The 23793-nt window shown below is 51.5% G+C and overlaps 1 protein-coding gene across 1 annotated transcript in view; it reads right to left on the reverse strand.

Moving 5' to 3' along the window:
* The window catches only part of SHANK3 (SH3 and multiple ankyrin repeat domains 3), a 362955-nt gene that overhangs the window by 198817 nt on the left and 140345 nt on the right, over nucleotides 1–23793 (reverse strand). Inside the window, exons 13-14 of the mRNA XM_040596580.1 lie at nucleotides 2859–3010; nucleotides 1487–1970 (exon numbers count right to left, since the gene is read on the reverse strand). Coding sequence (XP_040452514.1) covers nucleotides 1487–1970; nucleotides 2859–3010 — 636 coding nt within the window. The remainder of the gene's footprint in view (nucleotides 1–1486; nucleotides 1971–2858; nucleotides 3011–23793) is intronic.

A 23793-nucleotide genomic window follows, 5' to 3' on the forward strand; every position in this document is an offset into this window, starting at 1 on the left:
CATTGCCTATCCTAGTATGCTCTTCCTCCCCACGGTACTTCCCACAACTTGCTTTCTCTCTGGAGATCACATGAAGAAGATACGCAGTTACAGGTGAATATGAATTCAGGACTGTTGCAATTACTAAGGAACGGCATCAAGGCTACCTACTTAATGCAAATGCATGAGGAGATATAGGAGGGTGTGATAGAAAACACTGGGTAAAGTGGCTGAAGACACAAGATGGGAAAAGCACCTCTGACCCAGAAGCCCTGTCCATCTGTTGATGTCTTCCAGCTTCCTGGGCACCAACACCTCTACCCCACAACCACACAACGCATAGCTCCAGGCGTCAAACACCCATTAGTGCCAGCACCCAGCTGCAGAAAGCCTCACCACCTGGCACGGCAGCCAAGTCACAGGCACCTCGTGTCTACCTCCTCCTCCACTCAGGGGACAAAAACGCATTGGTGGGGGCAACAGCAGGTCTGCTAGGGCTGCCACCTCCAAGGGCCGGTTTTCTGGCAACCGCAGCAGAGGACTCTGAGGTCCGACGTGCTTGTGAAGCAGCAATTCAGAGCATGGAGCAGCAAGCGCCGTCTCCCACTGCCAAGCTCGGACCCACATTACAGCTAACGCAACTAGTCAGATTAGCGGCTGCTCCAGCCCGCATTGTAAGAGGCGTCAGCAAAAAGCGGAGGCAGGAAGATGAAAAGAAGATCCTTAAACTTTCTGTGAAAAACTACAGAATCAGCCTGCTTGCAGAGGAAGCCTTTTCTTATCCCTGTCTGCTGGATGCTGACTTAGGACCTACCGCATGGTTTACACATCTTTCAGGAAGGCTGCCCAACATAACGGGCAATGCCATTATCCCTCCAAGCCCATCGTCTCCCTACGAGCTCTGCATCACCGTGGCTCCTCAGCGTGTGTGGTTGGGAGTTTTGTTCGGGAAGCGCTTCCATGCCCACCTCCCCTCCACAAGAGGTGGGCTGGCAAGCGAGAGCCGCGCAGGTGGCCCGTGGCACGGTGTGAGGCGGGAGCTGCTCACAGAGCACCGAGTCCACCCCGGCCTGGGGAAAAGGGGGTTCAGAGAAGCACCCACTTGTCCTGGGGGTCCCAGCAGAGCATGGTGCCCGCAGCCCCGTGTCACAGGGTGGGACCGAGGACCCAGGGCCTGACTGCAGGACCAGAGCCCCAGGGCCACGCTGAGGAGACGGGGCCCCACACCCGGGGCCGATCGGGCAGCACCGGCGTCTGGCCGGCACCCCCGGGCCCGACAGGGCGACCCGCACCAGGGCTGGCCCGAGGCCGGCAGCCCCGCGCCCCCGGGGGCTGCCCGCGGGACCCGGGACTGGAGCTGCCCAGACCCCCCAGCCACGGACGGGGCTGTCAGCGCTGCCGGCCCGCGGCCGGCGCGGGACCCCCGGGCCGGTGGTCGCCATGCCCGCGCCTCCCACCCGCCCGCCGCCGCGCCCCCACCCGCCCGCCGCCGCCCGCCCGCACTCACCCTTGACGGCTTCGCCCCGGTTGAGCTGGATCTCGCCCTCGCCCTGCGGCGCGTAGCTCTTCACCACGATGAACTTGCGGCCGGGCACGGCGCTGTACAGCTTCCGCTTGGGCCCGCGCAGCGGGGCGGGCGCGGCGTGCGGCGCGGGCTCGGCGCCGGGGCCGGGGGGCCCCGCCGGGCCGCCGGGGCTGTAAACGAAGACGTAGGTTACGGTGCTGATGCCCGGCAGCTCGCGGCTCGGCCCGCCGCGGCCCGCGGGCTGCGCCATGGCGGGGCCGGCGGGGCGCGCGGGGCTCAGCGCAGCCCCGGCCGCCGCGGCGCCGCCCGGGCGCGGGCACCGGCTGCGGCTGGGGGGCCGCCGCCCGCCGCCGGCTCCATGGCGCGGCGCCGCCCGCCCCGCGCGGCGCTCCGCTCCCTCCGGCGCCGCGCCGCCGCCGCGCGCACCATGGCCCGGGGCAGGTGCCGCCGCCGGCGGCTCCTCCCCCTGCGGGCGGGGACGGCGCCGGCCCAGCCGCCTCCCGCCCCCGGCCGCCGCCCCCGCCACCGCCGCCGCCGCCGCCGCCGCCGCCCCGGCCCGCCGCCGCCGCCGCCGCGGGGCCGGGGCCGCGCACCGAGCCGCCCCCTGGCGGCCACGGCCGCCGCGCTGCCCCGGGCCGGGGGAGCGGGCGGGGCGGCTTCGGGGGCGGGCTGGGGCAGTGCCGGGGGGCGGGCGGCTGGGGGGGGTCCCGGGAGCCGCGTACGGGGCAGGTGGGGGGGGTGCGGGGGGGGACAGTCTTGGGGCACGGTGGCGGGAGGGGCGGGGGGCGCTGCGGGGGGGCAGTGCCCGGGCGGCGGTGGGGCAGCAGCGCCCCTTGCCCAGGGCGATGCCGGGGGCGGGGGGTGCTCCCCTCTGCCCCCCGCCCTGCCAGCGCCGCAGTCGCCCCGCCCGCAGCCCCCCGCCCACGGTGGGGGCTGGGGCTGGCGCAGCCGCCGGGCAGCGCCCCGGCTCCCGCTGGCCGGTCCCTCCCGCCGCCCCCGCAGCGCCCGGTTTGCGGCTCCGCGCGTGCAGCCCCCCCGCCCCGATGCGCACCTGCAGCCTCACCCCGCGCCCCCGCTCCCCAGGGCCGCGGTTCCACAGCCCTCACGGGGCTGCCCCCGACGCCCCCCCTTGCTGCCCCCCGGCCGTCGGCAGGGGCAGGGGCTCGCGGGGGCTCCTCCCGCAGACCCTCCTGTTGCGGGTGACGGTGCGGGTAGAGGGGGACGGATGCGGTGGCGGGAAGAGCTGCCCGCTAGGCACACCCCCAGCAATGGCTGTCACCCAAAGTGGTGCACGGCTCCTCAGGGACCGGGGTGCAGCCACGGGAGGGGACTGGGTCCCTCAGCCAGGGACAGCCTGAGCTTCCCGCAGGAGCACCGTCACGCCGACCAGCAGAGAGCCGGGAATGGCGACCCAGCGCCGCGGTGCCAGGGGCACGGGCTTCCCGCTCTTGGCATCAGCAGGCGGCCCAAAGCCTCTCGTCAAACTTGCCATCCGCAGGCACAAAGCTTCAGCAGAAGGCACTGTCACACCGGGGATGTGCGCCACGTAACCTGCCAGCCTCAGCCCAAGCAGCCTGCTGCTTCCGTACCATGCTAAGTTCCAGTCCCACAAGGGAAAAAACACTTAATAAGAAATAAATAGCTACCCTTTTCTTATAATACTTCTAAATGTCACTCCAGTATCATTTTTAGTCGACGCAGAGATATTAAAGACCAGCTCAGATCTCTAAAAGGCCCCTTCATGTTTTTAGAAACAGTCACGAGAAGCATGCGGGAAACGTAGGTATTGCAGACTGCTCACAGAAAGAGCTGTTCAGTGCAGCGCGCCTCGCCGACACTGCAGCTCTGCACCTTGCTTCATGCTCCCGCTGCCTGCCCGGGGGATGCTCAGCCCACGGCGCTGGACACTCGGCTGTGGGTACGCAAGCGGGGCAGCCAGGCAGCCGCTGCACGCCTGGGACTGCTCCAGCGCCGGGGCCGTAAGCCCCCTCCAGCTCCACCGACTGCAACGGGTGCCCGCCCAGACCTTCGTGTCGGCCAGCAGGATCCCGCTCTGGCCATTTTGCTTCTCCAAGCTACTGACTACCGCTCTGCCCTCCTCTTGCTGTGGCACCAACACCGGTCCCAGACTGTGCTGCCGACGTGCAGCTACCCCAGCTACCGAGGAACCACAGCTCCACCGCGGATCCCACACCTTGGCACCCTCCGGCAGGATTGCGGCAGTTTCACGCACCATCGCCCGTGTATTTTCTCAGCAACAACCTTGCATCGTCTTTCACGCCATTTTTGAAAATACTGCCGCAGGACCAAGAGCCAGTCCTCGTGCAAGTGACACGAAGAACAAACCAACAGCCCAAAGGCTCCACGGCTTCCTCTTCAGCGGTCGCGCTGGGGAAGCATTAATCATGTGCCTTTGCAATCCAGTTTGCATCTGCCATATTGATTTTGTAGCACACTCATTTTTTAATCGTTAAGGAGTTATTAAGTCAAAACGTCTCAGAAGCCTACATCTATTATATGAGAGGTACATTTCTAACAAGTTTTGTAATAATTTCAAAGAATACCACCATTTTTGTTTGGGCTCTTTCGGCAGGCTCAATTTCAATTAAAGGGTGCTGATTAGTTAATCATATTTCATGTTAATGCCCGCTTGACAGAGACCCGTGTCAGCCGTGCAGCTGCTCCAGGTTCAGGCTCTGCTCTGGGAACATTTCTACCTATAGTCCCAACTGGAAAATGTGAGAAAAACTGCCTGGAATGGGTTTTATGTTTTCTATCAGTCAAGAGCGGAGTTATCTCCTGGCATGTTTCCACATGAACTGACAATGTGTTTCTTCACCTACTTTATCACCCTGTGCCATAAGGCACCTTGAGGCCTGAAGGAGGGGGATTCATCCTTTGTATCGCCTAGTTAAGCTGTAGCTAATCGCTGCTGGTTCCATAACTTATTTCTGAACAGCAGCCAGGATGCTTTGTATATTATGAATAAAACAAACACTACCGCGGCAGTGTTTATTAAGCAGCTAAGGAGCTTCTTGATGTCCCCAGTGTATAATCGTGATTTCGCCGCGCGAGATGCCCACATTCTCCTCCTCTCTGAGACACACAGACACCACGGCTGAGATGCCTGGGTGCCAGAGGAGACCGCTCCCCACAGGGGTATGAAGTGGGGGCAGCTGAAATAAAACACAGTCACTGCGAAAGAGCAGCAGCCTTTCTTTTTCTGCATAGAGATCCTGCCCTTGACGATCACGGGGCTCTTCTCTTTATGGCAGCCGTTAACCTGAAACTCCTCTGCCCAAACTGCACATCAGATCTCACTGCAGCAACCAGAGAATGATGCTGGGTAAATCAGCCCAGCAGCAGGTATTGTTCAACTAAAGCACACCAGCAAGAAGGACATGTCTGGTTCGAGTGAGCCTCAATAGCAGATGGAGGAGCTGTCCTCCCCATGCTCTCTGCAACCAGCAGCCTGCCCTGGAAGCTGGCAAGCTGAAATCAGATTCCCTTGGATGTTTCGCCGGGAGCCAGGAGGCGCCTGAGCAGCCCGCATGCAGTGCTCCTCCTGCTCAGGCCCAGAGGGGCTGCTCGCAGTCCAGGCACTCGCGTTTAGTTCTCCTGCAGATAAACGGGTGCTCAAGAAACACTGTTATAAGCCTATGCATCAGTATGAAAACCTGATGGCACACCTCTGTATAAAATTTCTGAGGTTTCACACTTGCTCTGCCTCTTGCAAATAACTATTTGAGATGGACTTGATGTGTGACTCCATGTCCCATACTTCTTACAGATATTTTAGCCCCCAGAAGCATCCAGACTAAATAGTGCTTTAAGATGGTGATGGAGACCTGACCATCTGACAGGGTGCCTCCATCAGAAACAGTGCTGGGTCCCAGTATGGAAGAGCTTCCTCATGAGGGTGGACGCTTACAACAGTCCCCTCAACAAGCCACAGTCATTTCTGAGGGAGGACAGACTTCCCTTCCACAGGCTGGTGGTTCAAATCACCACCCGTGAATTAACAGACCATAATAGTCCCCACAATTGCTTCAAGCACATCAAGCAGTCCTAAATACCCAGGGCTGTTGCTTTTATTTTTATGTGCTCTCAAGGGGCTGATCAGAAGAGAATCGCTTTCTGCCAGGTGAGTTCTGGCTGAAGGATTCTTGTTTTAGGTCTCAACAACCCTCCTCTTTCTTCTCTGGTGAACTCCTGCCCACCAGCCCCTCAGTGGAGCACCCACGGGCGAGGTGAAGGCATGCCGGTTTTTGAAGAGCACAGCCCGTGACCTACGGGTGCCACAGCACCAGCCACGAAGGTAGGACCAGGGGATGTGGCAGATCCAAGCCAACAAGGCTGTGCCAGAGCTGCGTGAATAACTGAAGTTTTGTCTTATTTTTGCATTTTTGCATATGTCTGGGGGGCAGTGAACATACTAAGGTGTCTTGCACATTATTGTGAAAGTATCTACTAGAGATCCTGATTTTTTTCCCCCTTGAGAGCTGAATATCAGATTTTTTGTTGCTTCAGAATACAGAAAGGTTTTTGCATGGGGGAACTTCCTACTGTTTCAAAATGTGCTGTAAACTGAACCCTTCAGGAATTTAGTGTATTTGGCAGCTTTGCAGTTAACCTGTTGGCCTTTCCTAGTTACAGTGTGACTGTTAAATTGTTCTTGTCCACAAGGCACCAATCCCCAAAGCACGGTTTGTTTGTTTGTTTTTTTCTTTTTTTTTTTTTTTTTTTTTTTCCTCAGTGGGTCATCTCTGGTGCTGGAGTTGCCTTTTCCATTGGCCATGGAAGGGAGGATTTGCAAACTACTCGTTTTGCTCAGAGAACATTTATGTGCTCTCACACATATATCTCCGCACCCCCCAAGTACCTGGGGATGATTTCTCTGTAGCAACCTTTCTGGAGACATCTGTACCCAAAACCTGGTGGGAAGAAGGACACAATGCACACCCTGCCACGGGTCTTTCAGCTTTGTCCAGTAGTGAGAGCTGTAGTGATCCCCTTTGTGAGTTGCACCCTTCAGGGTCTAGCTAAGAGATTTTGCCATCACATAAGCGGTATTATAAAGTCCACCAGGTACTTATAACCCGGTACTGTTAGACAGAATTTGACCGACAACCAAACACTGCTTCTCAATTATGGCACTTACTATGTGTCCTTTGGAAGAAATGCTTTTGCTGTTCTGGAGTTTCAAATTGTTACTACAAGCGTGGCTGACAGATACAGAAATAGACTGGGTTTGATGGAAATGATTTCAGCTCCAGCAAGAAAATAGCAGCTTCATCACTTCTAAAACTTTCCCAGATTCACAGAATCAAACAGAATGGCTGAGACTGGCAGGGACCTCCGGAGCTCATCCCACCCAACCCCCTGCTCAAGCAGGGACCAGGGACACTGATAGCCGGTTGCCCAGGACCGTGTCCATATGACTTTTGAACATCTCCATGGGTGGAGACTCCAGAGTTCTGGACAGCCTGTGCCTGTGCTCAGTCAATCTCACGGTGAGAAAGTGTTTCCTGATGTTCAGAGGGAACCTCTGTGTCTGTGTGTGCCCATTGCCTCTAGTCCTGTCACTGGCACCACTGGAATAGCCTGGCTCGGTCCTCTCTTGGCACTTTCCCTGCAGGTATCTATACACATGGATTCAATCCCCCTGAGTCTCCTCCAGCTCTCTCAGCCCTTCCTCATAGGAGAGATGTTCCAGTCCCTTTATCATTTTTGTGGCACTTCACTGGACTCTATCCAGTATGTCTATCTCTCTCTTGTCCTGGGGAGCCCAGCACTGGACCCAGCACTCCAGCTGTGGCCTCATTGGTGCTGGACAGAGGAGAAAGATCGCTCCCCCTCAACCTGCTGCAGATGCTTTGCCTAATGCAGCCCAGGGTTCTGTTTGCCTTCTTTGCAGCAAGGGCACATTGCTGGCTCATGTTCAACTTGGTATCAGCCAGGACGCCCAGCGCCTTCTCTGCAAAGCTGTTTTCCAGCTGGGTGCTCCCCAGCATATATCTGGGGTCAATGGGAATTTCCCTTGACTGCCAATTAGCTATTTTGGGAGTGATCCTGAATCCAGAGATGGGGATAAATCTTCAGAAGCACTCTGCCTAGGGTATCACCTGGGTCAGACCTAGTATAACGACTGAAAGACACAGGTTCTGCCCAAATTTCAGGAGGCCGTTTCTGACATTAAGAGCTTTACACCTCACTCCTGGAGCTCCCTCCAGCCACAAAAGTAGAGCAGGATGCCCACTCACTCCTCCCACGTGCCCCCCGAGCTGGGTAACAAGGCAGACCTAGGCTGATATTCTGGGGCCAACTGCTAGTGCGCTCACACAAAATGATTTTATTCCTTTCTGTTCCTAGAGCACAGCTCGTTGAGCTTGCTCTTCAGTTTGCTGAGAAACTTCTGGTCTCAGATCAGCTCTGCACAACTAAATGAGAATAGCACAGTCACCTGCTAACGAGAGCCAATTAGTGGCAGATTCACACTGTTCAGGAAAAAGGAGGCAACGGGAGAATGGGAGTCACTCGCCTTCCCAGCTCCTCCTCAGACAGCCGCCAGACCAGTGCTCCAGCTAATTAGCACGGGAGCCTGAGCAATGATGTAAAGCAGGAGCCACGGAGCCCTCAGTGAGATCACAGCATCTGGCAGGAGCAGCGGGAGCTCAGCGCCTCCGGCCGCAGCACAGCAAGGGTGGCGCACAGTGCTGCACCATGAGAGGGGAACGCAGTGTGGGACAACATCAGCCACGTGCCCAGCCGCCGAATGTGACAATCCTCAGAAGGGGACCACACGGCCAAGTGCCACTGGCAACTGACCTACAAGATGCTTCAGAAATCTGGCATGAGAGTCTGCTGCCAAGGACACATGGATAATGGCTGCAAGAGCTGGCCAAAGCGACAGCTGGGAGAGGTCCTGCAGGCACCCTCCCTCTCTGGGCAGTGACCTACGCTTTACTGCAATGATTAGTCTGGATGTTGAGCTACCTCCCCTGAAGTATAAACACCTCCTCCTGGCTGTGGCTACAGCCTTTACAAATGCATCTGGAGAAGATGGAGCGGAACTGGAAACCCAAGAGAGACAATTAATTAAAAGGTTTTGTCTCCCTTTATATAATCACAGATATTGATTCACTCTTTAAAGCACTCTGTGCATCTCAGCCAGTGAAACATCCCCAGTGGTAGCTGGATTTGTGCCTCTCCACCCTGACAGCTGAAAGTGTTTTATATCACTGGGTAGCTCCATCAGATCTTAAAGAATCCTACTGAAAAGACAAAATATAGTTTTATCAGTTGACAAAGAGGATAACGGGATTTCTGAAAATTATGCCTCTAATCCTGCCTATTCTGCAAGATCACAGTCCTTAGGAATTTGGACAACCTGTCTGATAAGCCTAGCAAATGCAGGAACAGGCAACTGCTGTAAATTAACATGCATCTCACGCTCCGGCAGATGCTCTTCACAAAGGTGAGAGAAAGCCTAGTTCTGCTAAAGGCGCATGCCGAGTTTACGGTAGGTAGTAACTGAGGGAGCTGCGAGAGGATTACCAGAATCCCACACCTCACTGGAGGATGGAGGCAAACGTCTGGGTGGTTCCTTGCAAGCTGCTGCAGTCAAGACAAGTTATTTCACAAATTTGGCTCTATGATAAAAAAAAAGAAAAAGAAGAATAATTTCAACAGTATCTCCCGGTCAGCGTTACCCAAGAGTGATGAGATGATTTTCAGTCCCCTCCCTACTTGTGGCACGATGCACCTTCCAATCCCAGAAGGTCTGTGGCTTTGCAGCTCCCAGAGGTGGAGGAACCCATGCCATGCAGAAGGCAGGAGCTACTTTGCAAAGAAGGAAATAATTCACAAAGCCTATGACTATGAAATCTTTAACGTTTTGGTTGCCAAGCCCTTATGTGTGTCTCAGTCAAAACCTGGGGTACTACAAATGGCATTCAGCATCTGCTGCATGCAACTGAGTTTGGGGGCACACATTCCATTCCTCATAAACAAATGTTCACATCACCACCTCCCCGTACATGGCCAGACACTGAGGAGATCTAGAGGTCTAGAAGAACCTTTTCTGGAAGGTCCTCCCCAGGTGCTCAGGTAGCTCACAGAGCACCAAGACAAAGACTGAGATCACTCCAGTTACTCCAGCACAACTGGTTAACAACTTCTGACGCCGCAGCCCACAGCTTGACACCTTCTGCCTTCACTAAAATTACCTTGGAAAAACCATTTACATCTACAGGCATTTGGAGCAAGAACCATAAGGAGAACAAGTCGAGACTTTGACACCAGTCTGAAACATTGGTCCTCAAAAGCATTCAGCTACTGCTGCATCTTCAGAGACTGACAGCTGCAGCATTTGCTAGATGCAAACTCACCCAAGAACAGCTGCCTTGGCTCACTTTTAAGTTCTGCTTTGTGCATTTACCAGATTCTTCAGCCTAAGGCACCCTTTTGGCACTCTTCAGCCAGAGATGTACAGCTCAACTACACCTCTGACAAACCAGCAAAGATGATCCTGAAACTGCCTTTGTCAAGCTAAATATCCCGACTCTTGTGGGTTTGTTTCAGGAGTCAGCTGCACAAAGATACCAGTATTTCTATTCCAGACATGACCATTGTTACTCTGAGCTCTGGTAGGCTTGCCTGGACTAATGCCCATAGGTCATTACCCTCTTTGTCCTTGCTGTTGGAAATCCAGAGTTTCCTAACGGATCCCTCCCTCACAGATCCCATGGACTCTAGCAGTCATTTTCTGTCTTTGTAACAGTAGCTGTAAGTTACTTTCCAACTCTCTCTCAACAGTGAATTTAAATAATTTGACCAAATTATATTCACTCATTCTGCCCACATAGTTCCTTAATCACAGGAACAGTGGCTGGGAGACAGCCATGGTCGAGTCCAGAAGTTACTGGAACTGCTTGGAACTGTTAATGGATTAAAACAAGTCCAAAGAACAGAGACTTGCACAGAAGCACATCCCACACTGCCAAAACACAGTTCAAAATATCCCCGGAGGGAGGAAAGGCAGTGTGCAAGGTCAGGAACACCCCAGCTGCCCCATCTTCTGACCCAGAAGAAGCCCTTGGTGTGAGAGGGCACAGGACACACCTCAGATCCAGATAAGACAACAACTTTGCATGAAATCCCCACTGCATTGGCAGAGTGAGCAGGGTATTGTCCCTTGGCTGGTTCACAGCACTCATTTCCCTCTCCTCGTACAGTGAGAGAGGAGCCACTGCCAGCACGGCGAGACCGGCAGGGCAGAGGTGCTGGAGGGAGCATCTGTGGCAGTGAGTGGGGCTGTGGCACCAGGGGAGACAGCAGATGTACCAAGCTGAGCAGTGCCTGGCTGAGCGTGTCCAGAAATGTCACAGCTCCTGACAGCAAAGTCCCTGCTCAGGTACTGGCTCTGTTTAGAAAAGAGCTGCTTCAAAACTTGGACTATAAAGCACTTCATCAAGAAAGCTGAGGCCAAACCATCCTGGTTTTGGGATGTGAAGACCAGCTCCAGCCTGGGCCATGGCCTCCAAAGGACCTCCAGGGTGGCTGCAGCCATCTCCTTGTGGTTTGCATGTCACTGATCCAGATATTCTGTTAGGAACTGCTCTTTCACTAAAACTGTTATTGCCCAAAGACTGATCAAGGGGTGAGTCACAAAGGGAGAGATTTCTCAAAGGATGGCAGTTTGGGAATACCGATGTTTTCTCATCCCTAACATCACCAGATGCTCAGTTCTGAAGGTTTTTTTACCTGAATTTATGGTGCCATGGATGTTTCTCCATGACATGCTTCACCTCCAGCAACAAGGGCTATATCTGCTGGAGACGGAGCCCAAGCCAGCAGAAGTGATGAGGAGGCACTGCGATCATGCCAGGCCCGCTGAGACCGCATCTGCAGCTGCTGGGAGCAGCCAGTATGCATCTCCAGAAAGTTAAGAGAGATCTGGGAACAACTGTAGCCCTGCTTGTTATAGAGAATTTTTTTTTTCCTTTTCCTTGTTCTATTGTCCATATTATCGTTTGGATAAAGCAAAATAAGGATGAACACAGGGAGGTGTATTCCTCAGCTGGACACAAACACAACTTTCTATCTGCTTGAGCCACAAAGCAGGAGTTCAGGCATTTTGCCTCATGCCGTGCTGCGAACATCTGTTTTCAGACACCCCCAGACCGCAGGGAGCTCGTCTGCCACTGATGCCCTGAGGACCACTCCTGCACCTCACCCCATCCCCAGTCACTGCCTCTGCCTGAGGGGCAGAGCAACAGGTTGAAGGTCACAAGAAATATCCCAGCCCCTCGACTCACAGCTCCTTGCTACTCAGCAGTTCAGTTGGCCCTTCTTCTTCGTTCCCAGATGTGCAAACACAGATGTCTTCCTGTACATAACATTGGGGACTGGCGTGTCAAAGCACTAGCCAAGGAAAGCCACACTCTTGGGGATGCTGCTCAGGTCAGCAGCTTATTTCATCACAGGTTACTGCAAGGTGCTGTGGGGAAGCTGGTCCTCCCCCATGGTAGAAAGGGGAAATGGCAGCAGCAGCTCCATCTGTGGACACCGGCCCCCGAGCACAGCCCAGCTGCATTGGTGCTGCCCTGGGGGAGTCTGCTCGGGAAGGGGCCCCCTGGCACCCACAGATGCTTGGTAGCCGGTGCTGCAGGGACTCTCACGTGTGACATGGCCAAGGAGAGTCACTGCTGAGGAAGAGCATTTGTAACTGAAATTTCCCTGGAACTCAAATTAATTTTCAGTTTTGTTCCCTTGGAAGGAAGGATGTGTCTGTCCCAGATGCCAAATCAAGGGGATTCTTTGTGTAGGAAGTGTAATTGATTCCCATTTACTCCGCATCTGTATTTCTTAAAAAAGGGAGCACGGGTGAGTCATACGCCTGGGCAGAGCAGCTTGTTGTGACGCCTCTAGCAGACAGGCACCTGGGAAGGGGCACGCTGTCTACCCTGCCGCCAGAAATATTTTGCACCGCCAAGTCTGATTCAGGATCCAAGCAGTGACACAGTTCTTCAGAGGTGGTGGCATCAGGCAGGAGGCATCCAGAGCTTACCGTGGCAGTGGGGTAACCTTCACATGGGACCTAACTTCAGCCCCAGGCATGGCGTTTGCCCAGTGCTCCAAACGTATTTCAGGATCAGAAGCTTCAGCTTCTGGCAAAATGATGCAAAGACAAGGTTTGCCAACAATGACGGCTGCAGCAGGTGGAAATAGGACCCAGTGGCACTGGAAACAGACCCGCTGGATCAACCCTCATCTCTCGGTGCTCAAAGTGGCAATGACTGTGCAGAAAATAAGAACACTGAGGTGTCCACCACTACCCCTGATCAGCTGAAACTTACCAAAGGTACTGACAAGCAGCATTTGAGAGCGATCACTGTGAACAGGTCCTCCGTAGGACAGGGGTGGTGTCACCCATTTCTTACTGCCCCTACTCAGCAAACACAGGGCTGAACAGCAGAAGTACTTGGGGTGTCAGTGCGGACTGTACAAGGCATTTCACTCCCATGATAATGCAGCATCATGGCTCAGGACTGGACTGCAAGTTTGCAAGTGTCACACGAGAAGAAACAGGAGAATGACTGCTTGGGAATATGAAGCAAACACAGCAACAACCCCTTTTGTTGAAAATTACACAGTTTGGATCTAGGACAACAAACCTGCAGGATAAACTATACGACAGAGTCCCGAAGGGTAGTTTTTAACTCTGCAATAGTCCTTCTGTCTACAAAAATTGTGATCCTTTTCCTAGTAACTTGTCATTCTTGTAGAAAATTTTTCCCTTGATATTTAATCCTTTTATACATCTGTTTGGGGAAATAATAAAGCCAGATCTGCTTTGTTTTATGTTATCAATGCTGTAATTCTACTCAAAGTTAGACCAGCTTTGCATAGAACATGCCAGAACATGCCATGCATGTGACTCTTCAGCTCTTGCACAGCAAAGAGCAGGTATGGCACATTCAAAGTATTTACTTAAGCCTGACTCTTACCAAAGTATTTCACCGTCCTTCCAGAGGCTGCTCCTTTGAACAGAAACTACTCTTTGAGCAGGCCGGCAGGTTTGTCCCAGAACTTTAAAACATGCCACTAAGTCCTGGCAGATGAACTAAGCCAGGTATCCCCAAACAGCGGTAGGGGGATGCTGAAGCTGTGCCCGTGAAGTACGATTCCAAGGATGGGGTAGGGGTGGTAGGAGCCACCACCACCAGCACTGCCACATTGCTCAGGGCTGTGCCAGGCAGTGCCGGCACCAGCAGGACCATTTGGGACCCCTGGGCTGAGTGCCCCAAGGCTGAGATCACATCTCACAGTCCTTCTGGCAGAGCCCAACTGACTGCCCAGGAAATATATTACTTACAAATTGTACACTTGTTCAAACAACAGTGAAAATAGTTCCTGCAAGCTACAATTAAGCCTTCAGCACTGCAGTTACTACATTTTGTCAACGGCCTGAAGCTCCATGGGACAGCTGTTAGCACACTTGAGATGACTCACAAGAGAGCTCAGGAGAGAAAGACGGGATGTTTTAAGAAGCCAAGGCACAAGGTCCTGCTTGGAGAAGGTGCTGGAACATGAGAGACAGGCTGAGTGTTAAATGGCAGAATAAAGACCATCTCACACATTTCTCCCGTTGGAGGACTCTGGGCTTGCAGCTTGAGAAGTGGCACAGAGCACCAAGGTGCGAGACCAAGTTCTTTCCTACGAGGCAGATGTCACGGACCAGAGAGACTCAGGTCAGTTTGTCAGAGGACAACTTGAGGGCACAAATCAAGAGAAAATGAAAGAACACATGCAGGGAAGATTGAAGCTAAATTCTAAATGGGTTTTTGATACCCCAAGGTATCAAAAGGTCTAACAGCCACCACTTCAGCATGTGAGGATTCACAAAACTGATGATAAACTTCAGAAAACTGCATCCACGACAGCCCTTGGTGGATGTATGATCCTTTCCTTTCCTTCATCTCCATGACCTTCTCCTGCCTTGCTCCATCCGTAACTGGGAGCAAGTGCCTCAGTGCAGGTATATGTCCCCTCTCCTGGGAGATGTGCCAGGTGCTTAGCTGATGCCTACGGAGATGAAGGCAGCCAAAGAGGAGCCAAGCTGTTGCTACAGCTCCGCTTGAGCAGTCCTGTACCTACAGTGAGCCATGTACCTTCGGACAGGGGTTAGACACAACTTTCAGAAAACATGTTTGAGATAATGTGTTAATCCACTTCCCAGACACTGATGTGATTTCTGTGAATGCCTTGTGCTGTTTTCCTCTGCTTTCAGAGCAGCGAGAGGAGGTGCTCTCTGCGGGCATACCCAGAACCTCCTGCACCCGGACAGCTGGGGAGGTCCGGATGAGAGCACAGAGGGTGTCACAGACTCCATCTACCTGCCCTGGCCACACTGACGGACACCCCAGCGGCTGCATGGCTCCTGTGAGGGACCCACGGAGTTCCCAGGCACCTGCCACCACACTACCTCCCAAGTTGCTCTCTGTAACTCGTCTTGATGTCAGCTCCCCAGTCAGGGGTTGGCACCGTTAGGAGTCAGGTATGGTGCACAAATGGAAGGCAAATATGTCTCTCAAAGTAACCATGGGAAATATTATGTGTGAACAACAGAGCGAGTCATTCTACTGTGTCTCTTATACAGAGTCCTAACACCACCTCACCTTCAGGAGTCACCCCATAAGCAGTGGGTGGCAAATGTCTCCATGGCAGGGCAAAGCATAGCAAGGACAGGGAATCCCACAGCCAAGGGGATCTTACAGGATCTGTAGCTTCAGATAGAGACACTGCCTTTTCAAAATAAAAATGATTGCATCTTGAAGTTTCACATTTGAGGGAGGAGAGATGGTGGTGCAGAACAACTCCATGAGCACAGCCACCACTGGCTGGACCCACAGCACTAATAAAAGAGGCAAGAGCCCTGGCCATGAAGCCAAGCAGCAGGTGCTGGCTCACACCCATGTCTCCTCTCACTGCAGAGTGACCAGATGCAGCCAGTCCCCAGCCCCACCACCCCATCCGACGCTGGCTCTGCCTGGGAATACAACCATGACCACACCGGTCAGATTGCTGTGCTGACCCTGCTTTTTTTACCAAAATAACTGTAGCTGTTTCCAACTCAGCAACAGCCAAAGAGCACTCCAAGGGTTTTATCTGCGTAGAATTACAGTAAGTGTAAATACAAACGGAGGTGCACCGGGCCATGAGCACTTGCTCCCAATGCAGACAGGGTCCAGGAGCCCTGCGCAGTTCCCAGGGAGGAGCATCTGCACTGGGTGCAAACCAGTTTCTGTGCTGCAAAGTCACCCCTCAGCTTGTATAGCACTGACTTCGTCTTGCAGACGAGCCTCTTGATTAGAGCTGCTGGAGTCATGCCGGGTGAGTTTATTACAGAGCGCTGTACAACTGCTCTTAATATCTCTGAGTCTGGAAAGTCTAACCCTAAAGCTCATGCCATAAGGATGACTGACAAGCTGCACACATGATTTGTAGCTTCACATGGAGGTGTGAAAGGCACAGGATATGAGCCTGCAAGTTTGTAAAAGCAAAGACAACGTGACAGCTGAGAAAAGGGAACCCTTGCAAAGATTTATGATGCCAAGTAATGAGTTAAGGCAAATCACTGAGTTGGTAGGGAGATCTGGCTAAGGTGGATGTCCAGCCATGGCTACAGAGGTAGGAAAGATGAGCGTAAGTCCCACTGTGTGGAGCCATCTCCCCTCTGACTTCAGTCTTGGTGCTGCTGAAGAGGGGGCAAGCCTCATGGTAGAAAAGAACAAAGCTCGAGGAGGAGAAAATACTGCTGGACAAGGCAAATTACAGAGCCGTCGATCTGGTTATCAAGCACAGAGATGACCAGGTTTGTGAAACACAAGTCGACTTCACGGTGACTAAGGTCCCACCTGGTCAGATTGCAGACCTCATGGGATGTCTGGAGACACTGGAGAGGACCCCGTGTTTGTGGTCCCTGGGTCTGTCAAAAGGGGAGAAGTGGGAGAAAGCAGCTGGAGGGAACTTTTAGGGAGCTGAAAAACAAGACCTACATGTTTTCTGAAACACCCTCAGTGCCATGCAGAGGCCAGATAGAGGAGTAGGGAGGTAAAATCCCACTGCATGACTGAGAAAATGGTATTAAAAAAAAAAAAAAAAGGCTATGTACTGACTAGAAACTGCAGAAAACTCTGAAAACAGGACTCCCATGCTCCCATGCAGGAGAGGCATACTACTTCTAAACCATGGTGAAAGCAAGCTGCTGGGTTTTAACATTAACAAGGTTATAGGAGAGCTTTTAGCTAAAGGGATAGGAAAGCTGGCATATTCAGAAAAGCACCTGCTTTGGGATGACTCATGATGTAGGGGTGAAACCATAAACAGATAGGACAGAAGCTGGCAAAAGTCAGATATAAAACCGTGAAGAGCAGTTGCACAAACAGAATGAAAAAAATAGAAACCCCAGACTAATGCATATGTTCCTCCATACAGGAGCTGGAAGTCTAAGAAACAAGACAGGAGAACCAGAATGTCTAGTTTTAATAAAAATACTGACACAATGGATGCACTAGAAACTCAGTGGAAGAAAAACACAGTAGGAAAGCATAACACAAAGCATTCAGGAAAGGCAGAGCCAGCACCAGCAGGGGAGGAGGTGCAGCACTGCAAAGACGACTTAGAGATAAATCAGATTAACAAGTTAACCGTGCCAACAAGGAACATACGACTTGCCATGGGTTGATGTTCCAGCAGGAGATGTTATGTGTTAGGACTACACTGCCAGCCACCCAGGCAGAAGGTGATGCCGAGCGTGATCTGCCAGAGACCGGGGAGATCAGTGGACACCAGGCAAAGGAGACAGGCCAGCTAATTCTGCACAAAGTCAGCAAACACCATGTCAGGGCACGATGGCAAGATTAAATTTTTAGGCATGGCCAGTGGAGCAGCCAGGCAGGGAATCGACTGCAGGAAAATGCACTCCTGACTTCACACTGACCAGTGAGCACGCTGCAGCTCATAATCTTATTAATTAAGAGTCATTATTTAACAGTGACCCCAATATAGCTAGGTTCGTAATCTTGCCAAAGCAATGGAAGCCAATAAATCAACTGCCATTGTGCTCAGTTTAAAACACAGGAAATTCAAAATTCACAAAAATTAATTTTGGTAATAAGAAATCAAAAGTTAAAAGTAAAGCCTTTGCTGGTGTCCTGGAGACTACTTCAAGACATCTTATTGGATGGTTAGACACACAGTACCTTGTCAAGAACGACTTAGACCTAAAGAATAGCAGGGTATGTAAGGTTGTAAGAAGCAATGAATGCCAGTCAAAAAGACACAGTTGTATTTAAATGAGAAAACCCAGAACTGATCATGCATTTTTTTGTTAAATTGGGGTTGGGTAGGGCGAAGAAGATGAAAACTGAGTTGGAAAAACAGTGTCCAGAAAGCCTAAAAACTACCAAGTCATCTTACAGAAACATCCAGAACAGAAAACCTGTCAGGGACTTAAGAGACCAACAGATAACCAAGGTATAAAAGAAGTGCTCAGAGAGAATAAAGCCATAGTAGGAAAACAAAATGAAAATGGCCATCAGGAGATCGGACAAAGACTGGCAATGACCCCATGCTGTATCTCCTCCTGACTGAGGACATATCAGAGACTCTGCCTTGGCCCTGATAGGAGCCAACAGAAAACGCAAATCAGCAAAGGGGCAGTAAGAAATCAGCAGGATCTCAAGTTTGAAACAGCTGAACTGCTAATGGTGGTGTATAACCTGCTCCTCACTTTTGTTCACTCCACCACCTGCTTTTGGTGCCAGAACGTGGCAAACGGGCCAGCAATTCTTTTTTTAAAGTTTCCAAGGGAGAAATGGCACACCATTAAACCTGCTGTCTCTATCAGCCAAACTGAGATGCTATTTAAAGATGAAGACTCCCATACAGATGGACAAACAGGAATTACTGGGAAGAGTCAACCCATCTTTGTGAATCTATGTGCAGTTCTGGTCTATTGCCTCCAAAAGGCTGTTGCAGATCTGGAAGACGGCAAGGAACTGTGACCAGGATGAGGAAACATCTGCAATGGCTTCTGCACAAGGAGCAACCTGATCCAGTTGAAGATGTCCCTGCTTATTGCAAGGGGGTTGGACTAGATGGCTTTTAAAGGTCTCTTCCAGCACAAACCATTCTGTGATTCATAACCAAAATATCCTTAGCCTGAGAGGAGAAACCTGGAGGGACACAGCAGAGATCTGTGAAACCAGGGGTGAGACTGAGAAGATCAATAGGGATCTGCTGTTCACAGGCCCTCCCACTGCAGGAACTGTGCGGTGTAAAACAAAGTGGGCAGAGGGTCAGTCCTCAAGAGAGATATGGAGGTACTTACCCACAGACAGTTAAGGAAGCTTCAAAATTCTCCCTGTCTGTTGTTGTGGAAAGGAAAGTTTACACAGGCTTAAAAACCAACAGAACAAACTCAAGGCAGAACCTCCATGCTGTGAAGTACAAAAGATGCCAAGTCTGACTCAAGGAAGGCTCAAAAGATGACATCTGGCTCAAGGTGCTCCTACTAGAAGGACACCCCTTACAACTCCAAGGGTCACATTTTATGTTCCAGATCCACATCAATGCATGGACAAATTATACCAACTTGGACCTGTGCCAACTCTGTCTCTCACTTCCGTTAATTTTGGCCTTTCTTGATGCTTAATCCCATCTCTCTCCAGTTCTTTAGGACAAACAAGCCTGTTTTCCACCACTTTTGCATTAGTTAACCTTGTGGCAGGGACACGGAGTTTAACACAAGAAGGAAATGCTGTTTGGCTCAGCTAAGAGACAAAGTGTTGCAGGGTGTTATGAATGCCAATAGCAGAGACGACTTCAAAAAGGGATTAGACAAGTTCATGAAGGACAATCCACTGCTGGTTAATGAAAGCAGTAACCCATAGGCAGCCTCTGTCTCAGGGAGCCTGCCAACTGCTGCTCACCAGTTACGGGCAAATATATCATGGGAGACGCTCCTGAGCATTTGCTCTGTGTTGTCTTTTCCCTGTGTAGGCGCTGCGCCCTGTCACTGGGGTCAGGGTCCAGGGCACAAGGACGCCTGGTCCCAGGATGGTCACCTCTGTGCCTCGTGGCCCTACCAGTAGCCCTCCTCCACTCTAGCTTCTGTTCATCTTTTTCTGAGTATTTGTAATGATGAACAGTGCATAGCATTTCAAATAAAGTTTTATGGGATGTTGTACAAATATGTTAGCACTTGCTTTCATGTCACAACTGACAGTGGCCGCTATATTCTGATTAATATTCCCAAACATTTTCCTCTATTGTTTCTAACAGATAAGGCAACTATGAACTCATAGCAGAAATTTTTGTTGTTAACTTTTAAATACAGGTTGCTTACTTGTTTATCTTATTTCTAATTTTCCCATCCTTCAAATGATTCCTAATATTCCTATCCTCTGAAGCACCGACTTCATAGCATCAGTAAAGTTCAAAAGTGTGCTTCTCATGCTAAGGACCACTAGAAAAAATGCTAAAGGCCTTTCACAAGACTAACACTTGATTTTTTCCTACTAATCTCCTTCCACCCCAGCACTTCCCCTTTCAGCAGCTCACTGCTCTTCCATGTTTAGATCACGGATTATTTATATTACACCTCTGCACTATGCTATGTTCTCCATGAGAACAAACCATTTAACACAGGGCATTACACCAAATGCCCACCGTCGCCCAGACAGATTAGATCTACTGTATTCACCTTTGCTGGGGAACTGCACATGTGGCAAATATAAATCTTAAGAGGGCTCGATTTAGTGATGATAAAAAGATACACATGCTCCCTAAAACCTGAATCATGGATTATAGCAATAAAGGGCAAACCACAATAAATCATTTATACATATACATACATATATATATAAAATATGCATATATAAAAGTGTGTGCATCTTCACAGCGCTGTAAAACATGAATTGAGCTTCCATGTACTCTGGCCAGGCAGGAGGAGACTCTGTCTGTCCCTGATCCCTGTGTGACTGTGGGCCAGTTCCTGCCCGCATTTTGCACAACTGTGCTCTGCAGAGGGGGCGAGTGAGGCTTGGCTGTGGGTCAAGGCTGGCATCAGTGGGGTGGTGACACAGCCATCACAGCCCAGGGGAAGGTTCCCCAAATTAACATCATCCCCTGTGGATGTATGTCCCAGAAACACTTCTCCATGGGGTGCCGCAATTCCCCTCGCTGCCTCAACCTTTGTGGAGCCACTTCCCAAAGGTCCAGCTCTCCCATGGTGTGTTTTCTCCTGCTGTCAGGCAGGGGATCATCCCCTCCCCACCCTGCTGCCTTGCTCTCCCACCTCCCTTCTCCAACACCCAATGTCACTGCCCCAGCTTTCCTACAACACATTTTCCAGATTGGGAATTTTTACACCCATGCATCCCCTCCTTGTCCATTGCCAGCCTGGATGCTTGGGGTTCAACATCCTCTAGCCCTGAACCAAAACACTTGAGGGGTCCTCCTACCCTGATGATGCTCTTGCAATGCTGTGGGAGCAGCAGAGATATGCTGGGTGCTGGCATAGCCCCGATCCCCGTGGTCTGGACCAGGCAATGCCCCTGCTGCCACTAACCTGCCAGCTGCCCCCCCCTTGGAGCACGGACAGGAGAGCTGCCTCCTTTGGCTTACCTGTTTGGACAGTAAACTTAGGTTTCACGAATTATTTTTACCTTCCTTTCTCAAAGACAAACACACATCTGGTACCCCCAGGCACCCCAGCCCTCAGAGAGCTGTGGGAGAGGGACACCCTGATGGGTGTCCACAGCCCAGCCCTGTCCCTGTACACAACAGGCTGTCTCACTGGAGGAGCCTTCACACCTCGGGAGGTCCTCACCTGCTTTCACACCTTCTCTCAAACCATTGTCTTGCTGCTGCCTTTCACACCTGTCGTAGTTGCCCTCACAAACACCGCTGAACATCTCCTGCGCTGTCCTCAGCCACAGGTTCTGCAATGCATTCAAGGCAAAGGCGGGGTATGCTAATTTCTCTACAAAATGAGGATGTATGACATTGTATTTACAGCAGGTCCCATGAAAGGGTGATCTCTACCACCGCTCAACACACACCTCCCCTACTCTGGGTCTCTGCTGAGGCTCCACACCAGCCAGTCTCTCCCACTGACTGCAAATCACAGAGAGACAAAAAGCAACATGGAAAATTCAAGCTGGCTTGCCACACTTGAGATCCCTGGGTAGCAGAAGGCACCTGGGACCCCCTCCCTGCTGCCCACCTGGCTAACCAAGGGTTTTGGGATGGTACCATGGGCCAGTTTGGCCAGACCCCAGTGCTCAATAATGTGTCCCCACTGCCAGCACCCCACCTGGTTGCTGGTGTCCCCCAGCCACGGCAGAACTCTCAGCTGCAGTAACACCGACATGACACCCCAAGAAGACATCAGGCAAGCAGTCAAAAAACGGGAAGCCACAGCTCCCACAGCAACACAGTCCTTACCAGTACCCTGACACAGTGTGATAATCCCCATCCTGACGTTACCAGCACGATTCTGGGGAGCCCACATGCAACTTGCAGCCAGCCCCCGCCACCCTGGTGAGCCCTCCTGGGTTGGAAATCGATGCCATCCAACACCTGACAGCAACCTGCACTTGCACTGACTGCTTCAGTCAGAGCTTTCAGGTCCTGGGGCTCACACTCCCTCTCAGGGAAAAGCTGAGGAACAGTAATTTCACTGATCAAGGAAAATTCACCATGTCTGGAGTGAGCTACGAGAGCTGGTTTGCTGTGCGCAGCAATGCTACAAATCAGTTTAATATAGGAAGTGAGGCAGAATGCCATATTCAATTGAAAGTACACAGGGAATTTAGATAAGCAGATTATAAATATACAAACTGGAATTTAACTGAGGGGAAGACATTGCTTATCAGTAGCGGTAATTCTTCAAGTAGATTGTCACCATAGTATCTATTTTTTGTCTTTGACTAAGCCTTCAGATTTTGACACTGATAAAACCCTCCTGCAGCAGTGACTGCCAAGGCCGTTTCTTCTCCCAAACACTGTGGACTACAAGTATACAAACAACTTCAGCCCCAGCCGTCCTCCGGGCCTCTCCCCTCCACAAGACAACACCCCACCACCACCACCCCCCAAACTGGAGAAGCTGGTGTATAGACCAGGCCTGCGTCTTAATAGCACAGCTGGAATCACCACAGGTACCAGCAAGTTATCTACCAGTGCAACTGATATCATCTGAATTATGCCTGTACACTAGCAAATAAATTAGCCAGCAGCAAAATAATTGGATTTAAGGATGTCACAAAACATTACTGCACTAAACTGCCTTAGCCAAAAAGCACGTCAGACCTTACTCTGTATGGGGATGGTGAATGAGCAAACGCACAGCTGTTTGCTGCAGTCCTGTGCACACAGTTTTACAGGATATACAGTTATTAATTTGGGGGGAAATAAGGGGAAACTAGAACTGCATCTTTAAGAAATATGAAAGGAACAACATAATTTAATATATTCCAGTAATAAAAACTCTGCTGGAGTATATCAGGCAACTGGAAAGGGGACCTGATTGAATTTTAGAACCGGTTCCTGAATATGTGAATCAGATTAGGCTGAAGAGCTGATGGAAAGAGTGGGATGTGCCTGGCAGTCAGTGTGCAAGAGGATCTCTAAAGCATGTAAATACCTTACATGAAACTCTAGGAGGAGACAAAGGGGATTTGTGGAGCTTCCATTTCATTCTCCTCCTTGTGAAGCTGTCCAAACCAACCCCCCAGATGACCATAAGCTGCTGAAGGTATGTTTCACCTAGAAAAAAAGCCACATCTGGAGAAATGCTGGAGCAGCAAGAGAGCAGACTCTGCTCATAGGGATGGAAGAAACCACAGCACACAAGGAGCTGTTTCCACAGAGCTCCAGCAGTCCACTGCACTGAGCTGGAGTCAGTCTGGGGACACAGTTAGGGCAGGGGCTGAGGGCAAGGACCAGCACAGAATCACAGGATGGTTTGGGTTGGAAGGGACCATCTAGTTCCACTCCCCAGTGCCATGGGCAGGGACACCTTCCACTAGACCAGGCTGCTCCAAGCCCCATCCAACTTGGCCCTGAACACTTCCAGGGATGGGGCAGCCACAGCTTCTCTGGGCAGCCTGTGCCAGTGCCTCACCACCCTCACAGTAAAGAATTTCTTCCTTACATCTAATCTAAACCTGCCCTCTTTCAGCTTAAAACCATATCCTCTTATCCTATCACTGCAG

Source organism: Falco naumanni, chromosome 5 (genome assembly GCF_017639655.2).
Source record: "Falco naumanni isolate bFalNau1 chromosome 5, bFalNau1.pat, whole genome shotgun sequence".
In the NCBI taxonomy this organism is placed as follows: domain Eukaryota; kingdom Metazoa; phylum Chordata; class Aves; order Falconiformes; family Falconidae; genus Falco; species Falco naumanni.